Here is a 6,000-nt window from a genome sequence, read left to right on the forward strand (position 1 = left end):
GATTAGGTGTCTTTAGGATGTGAGGGCTTAGTGGTATAACCTTTCCTCTGGAGATAACGAGGTCACGGAATGTGGTCCGGCCTGATAACAACCATCATCATCTCTATTGATTGAACGACGGCCAGAAGCCTGTCCTTGTTTGGTCGCGTTGGGTCGCTGACCCCAATAAAACAAGAGGACGGACAGCCCCGATGTTGGCTGTTGGCCATATTTTGGGACAGTGCCATTTGATTTACACCTGTGTGAAGTGAGGGGTGCTATATATATACATCTTTTATGACGTAATTATCAGACAAAACAAACATGGATAAAACAAACATTAGATTCTCTTCATTGTCAATGGCGTTTTTAATGTTTGTTTAAGGAAAAACTAGAAAAAGTGCCCTTCTGGGCACAGGTCTCCACCAGGAGGATAGGATTGTGTGTGATGTTTGGCAAAATGTTTAGGAGTAATATAAATTGTAATAAAAACTGTTGTAGCGCCACCATGAGGCTGATTTGAAAACTGTCAAGTGGCATTTCTTCCTCAACCTAGTAGTGGGAATAGGCATGCACAGTTTCACCGCAATCGGACGCTGCGTTGAGGAGTTGTGGCGATTTGTACAAAACGGGCTACTCCTGAAAACTTTAGAAGCCAATCGTAGCCAATCAGGATGGATAATTATGAGAAATCAAACAAATCACATGATCACATGACTATGGAGAGCATGTGTACCGATTTGCGTGAAATATAAGTAATAAGTAATATTAGAAAATGTGTTTTACATATGTCGGCCTCCTGGTGGCGCTATAAAGAGCAGGTGGGAAAAATTCCAGGCAAAGGTATTTCCTTGGCCTCTAGGGAGTGTGCATACATGGTTTTACACAGATCGGTGCAGTTATAGGTAAAAACACAAATCGGCCAGTTATAGCGCCACCATGAGGCTGAGTTGAAAATATTCAAGTGGCATTTCTTCCTCGACCTAGTGGGAATGTGCGTGTAAAATTTCACGGAAATCACACCATGTGTTCATGATTTGCAGCATTTTGTTTGAAACGGAGCACTCCTGCGAACTTTGGAAGCCAATCTTAGCCAATCAGGATGGAGTCTGAAAAATCTGAAAGACCTGTTTCGTTGAATGGCTCTAGAGAGACTGTGTACCAATTTGCGTAATGTTTGGACAAAATTTGTAGGTGTACTGTCAAAACATTCGTTTTGCACAAAGCGGCCTCCTGGTGGCGCTATAACAGGCCAATGTGAAAACTTTGGGGCAGAGGTTCAGCTCTGGCATTCAGGGAGTGTGTGTGCAGAGTATGGCTGCGATCAAGCCAACGGTGCCAGAGATTAGCTGTTCACAGACGGACGGACACACGGACGGACGGACGGAGTGCAAAACATACTCTCTCCCCATGCCTTCGGCCTGGTGGAGACAACAAACCTGTATATAGGAGCCCTCAAAAATATGAAAAAGGACTTATTAAGTGTTATAAGTTAGCAATGCTTGTGACATGTTGCATTCTTTATAATCATCAATCACCAACTGGAGGGAGAAACGCTATGTTTGTGTTCCCCTTCTCTTGCTCTGTTCTACCATGTAGATGTCTTTGTTTTCATCTCTGTCTTGTATAAGAGTATCTTCTCTTGGTCTGTTCTACCATGTCGATGTCTTTGTTTTCATCTCTGTCTTGTATAAGAGTATCTTCTCTTGGTCTGTTCTACCATGCAGATGTCTTTGTTTTCATCTCTGTCTTGTATAAGAGTATCTTCTCTTGGTCTGTTCTGCCATGTAGATGTCTTTGTTTTCATCTCTGTCTTGTATAAGAGTATCTTCTCTTGGTCTGTTCTACCATGTAGATGTCTTTGTTTTCATCTCTGTCTTGTATAAGAGTATCTTCTCTTGGTCTGTTCTACCATGTAGATGTCTTTGTTTTCATCTCTGTCTTGTATAAGAGTATCTTCTCTTGGTCTGTTCTACCATGTAGATGTCTTTGTTTTCATCTCTGTCTTGTATAAGAGTATCTTCTCTTGGTCTGTTCTGCCATGTAGATGTCTTTGTTTTCATCTCTGTCTTGTATAAGAGTATCTTCTCTTGGTCTGTTCTGCCATGTAGATGTCTTTGTTTTCATCTCTGTCTTGTATAAGAGTATCTTCTCTTGGTCTGTTCTGCCATGTAGATGTCTTTGTTTTCATCTCTGTCTTGTATAAGAGTATCTTCTCTTGGTCTGTTCTACCATGTAGATGTCTTTGTTTTCATCTCTGTCTTGTATAAGAGTATCTTCTCTTGGTCTGTTCTACCATGTAGATGTCTTTGTTTTCATCTCTGTCTTGTATAAGAGTATCTTCTCTTGGTCTGTTCTACCATGTAGATGTCTTTGTTTTCATCTCTGTCTTGTATAAGAGTATCTTCTCTTGCTCTGTTCTACCATGTAGATGTCTTTGTTTTCATCTCTGTCTTGTATAAGAGTATCTTCTCTTGGTCTGTTCTACCATGTAGATGTCTTTGTTTTCATCTCTGTCTTGTATAAGAGTATCAGAATACAGTTGGCTTCTATACTGTATACTGTGCGCAGTCCTTGACATCTTTTCATTTGATATTCTCTTTGGGATTTGTGAAAGAATGACATGAGATAAATATTCAGCAAGATAGAGGAAAAAAAAGAGATATACAAACTCCGAGTAAGCTGATGGGTAGATGGATATATAGATATATACTGTAGTCCTAACTCTTTTTTTAATTAACATTATCTTAACTATAGAGCAGAATCTCCTGAGAGACTGTGACAATGTGTTTTTTTATGTGTGTGCGTGCGTGTGTGCGTGCGTACGTGCGTGCTCGCTCGCTCACACACATGTCATATGTCTGTGTGTGTCTGCATGTGTGGGTACAATGCATGTCATCAGCTGCAGAATAAGCCAACCAGAGGCCAAATCAGCTGCAGAATAAGCCAACCAGAGGCCAAATCAACACTTTGTCCAAAGCTCCAGCAAACAACAACAACAGTGTTGTTTTCGTCGACTAAAATTAAGACGAAAAATGTTCGTCGACTACCTTTTTTCACTGACGAAATCTAAATTGAAACTAAATGAAAACTAAGCTATGGTGACTAAAACTAAGACTAAATATATTGACAATTTCGTCAACAAATAAAAACTAGACTAAAATGTTAGGAAGGGACTAGCGCACAAGAGATCCAGTATAAGTCATTTTACAATTGGTTGCATGCTGAAAATAGCCGATCTACAAGCTCACAACGCGTCGCAGCGCAGTCGACTAAATCAACTGCAGGTGACTAAAATGTGACTAAAACTAAGTGAAAACTATTCAAGAGACTATGACTAAAACTAAAACCAAAATTTGCTGCCAAAAACAACACTGAATATCCATTCAACCTAATGGCAGTGGTTGTGTGTGTGTGGCCGCGGCTCCTTAAAGTGCGTTTGTGCTTGAGGTGAAGACACACACACACACACACACACACACACACGCAGCCACAGAACAATAAGCCTGCATGACCGCTGACTTAATGGACGCTGCATGACGCCAGTCCTGTTATTCTGGTATCCTGACATCATCGTTCGTTGCCTAAGCATGCCGGTGACGATTATTGGAACACAATGATGTAGAGGCCGTTAACTCGTAATCTGTCTTCAGAGACCAATTTTATTAAGCTCTGTCTCCATATGTTGACTAAAGCCACACCAAAGGGTCACCGTGCAACTATATCCTTGGGTCCAAACGGTTGCAAGGAGTTCACGCTAAAAAAAGTCTCTCGGCCCTTTGGTGTGGTCTGGGGCCATTGAATTCCATGCGTTGAATCACTAGGGACGACACGCGTCAACGTGCAACAGGACATGGTTAGGGCTTGGTTAGGGCTTAAGAGCACCCAGGGGACCACCACTATTGTGTCTCAATAGGCTCAGATCGGTGAAGGATCCACCGACCGGCACCCACCTCCCCTCTAGACCAGAGGTCTCACAGGCCAGTGAGGCCCTGATGTCGTGTAGGAGTTCAGACTGATCCAGGTCGTACCGAATAACTCCTAGCTTGCATAACATCTTCAGACTAGGACTCAAGTCTAAGATAAATAAACTGCTCATCAAGCTTGTCTCGTCAACACCACGTGACTCCCATTAGAAATGAGCGAGCTGCTCTGCCCCCCTCCCCTCTCCCCAAAGGACAGCGAGGGAGCACACTGTCTTTTATGTGTGAGCGATGCCTCACAGTCAAAGTAACACAACACAATACATACAGTTATTTTCTCTCTCTCTCTCTCTCGCTCTCTTCCTCTCTCTCCCTCTCTCTCCCTCTCTCTCTCTCCCTCTCTCTCATCTCTCTCTCTCTCTCTTAGTCTCTATCTTGACCAATTGGACTACTTGAATGTACTCTCGATCAGTGTTATGTGTATACATTGTGTGATATTTAAGGCAGCCAGACACTGAAATAAAAGCATTCATTCATTCATTCATTCATTCATTCATTCATTCATTCATTCATTCATACAGTATACGTACACAAATAAACTAAGTGTAATTCCACAGATCCTACCTTCTAATTGATCAGGCCACCTTACTGTACACAGTGACAGTATAGGCTAATCCACCAACAGCCATAGAATGCCAACCACGGACATGAAACGAGGCTTGGACGAGCACTGCAGTAAATACAGGATATATTATGCTGAGCAACTCCTAGTCAGCTCAATGATGTCACACACTCATAAACACAAGACAGATTGCAGGATCTGTGACGCAACACAGAGTTGGAAGCTGACTACGCACGCACGCACGCACGCACACACGCACGCACGCACGCACGCACGCACGCACGCACGCACGCACGCACGCACGCACGCACGCACACACACACACACACACACACACACACACAGGTGTGCGCAGAAAACTCACCTTCCTCTTGACGAACTGGAAGGCGGAGCACTTTTTAAAGGAGAACGTGGTCTTCTCGGCACCTGCACCACCCACTCCTCCACCCACACCCACACCACCGCCCCCTCCTCCACCTCCCCCGTTCACCAGCTTCATGGCCGACACCGGCACTCCGGCAGTCTCCGTGGATCCCAGGGTGACGGAGCGGACAGGCTGATGGAGACAGAGAGAGAGAGAGGATTACAGACCAGCAGTCTCTATAGGGAATGAAGAGAACACTTGTTGTTGTTGTTGTTGTTGTGGTTATTGAGAGAGGGATGCTTCTGCGTGCAAGCTTGTGGGGGAGGAGAGAGAGAGTTAGAGAGAGAGAGAGAGAGAGAGAGAGAGAGGAGGGGGGGGGGGGGGGGTGGGGTGGAGGGGAGAGATGGACCTAAAGTACGACACACGGGTGGGTGGGATGGAGAGAGAGAGAGAGACCAAGAGATAGAGAGAGAGAGAGAGAGAGAGAGAGAGAGAGAGGAGGAGTGACTGGAGAAAGAGAGAGAGAGAGAGAGAGAAGGAGTGACTGGATAGGGGGTCTGGATTGGTGAGGTATACAGTAAAGTATAAGAACAGACCTAACTATAAGGATGGTGAGACAGACAGACAGACAGACAGACAGACAGACAGACAGACAGACAGCTCTGTTTACAGCACAGCACTCGGGAGGCATTCAGCACAGTCTCTGACATCACCTAGGAGTGAGCTGTCAAGCTGTGTGTGTGTGTGCGTGTTTGTGTGTGTGTGTGTGTGTCCTAGATTATTTAAGGGATCGCATGGAGGTAGCACAGTGACAGCTGAAGTTTGTGTGTGTGTGTGTGTGTGTGGGTGGGTGTGCTTCCCTCCCAGAGTGTTGTCAGCATCACAACACACACAGCGTGCGTGCGTGCGTGCGTGCGTGCGTGCGTGCGTGCGTGCGTGCGTGCGTGCGTGCGTGCGTGCAGGTACCTCCGTGCCTGTCTCTCTCCTCTTTATCCTGTGCGAGCGCAGGCTGCTTCTAGCTGATCCCCCGTTGCAGTTCCACCGCTGGTTTTAATCCAAGCTCGGGGGGCCAGCCGGCCGGCCGCTTCCACCTCCTGGGCAGCAGGCGGTCC

General features: G+C 45.3%; 1 protein-coding gene across 1 annotated transcript in view; it reads right to left on the reverse strand.

Annotated features, from left to right (window-relative positions):
• sgk1 (serum/glucocorticoid regulated kinase 1) overlaps window positions 1-5,023 on the reverse strand; it is a gene marked incomplete at its 5' end in the record, with an annotated part of 79,119 nt that extends 74,096 nt beyond the window's left edge. The window contains one exon of the mRNA XM_079525843.1: window positions 4,889-5,023. Within this exon, the coding sequence (XP_079381969.1) occupies window positions 4,889-5,023 (135 nt within the window). The remainder of the gene's footprint in view (window positions 1-4,888) is intronic.
• Window positions 5,024-6,000: the final 977 nt, after the last annotated feature.

Source organism: Electrona antarctica (assembly GCF_951216825.1).
Source record: "Electrona antarctica genome assembly, chromosome: 17".
Lineage (NCBI taxonomy): Eukaryota > Metazoa > Chordata > Actinopteri > Myctophiformes > Myctophidae > Electrona > Electrona antarctica.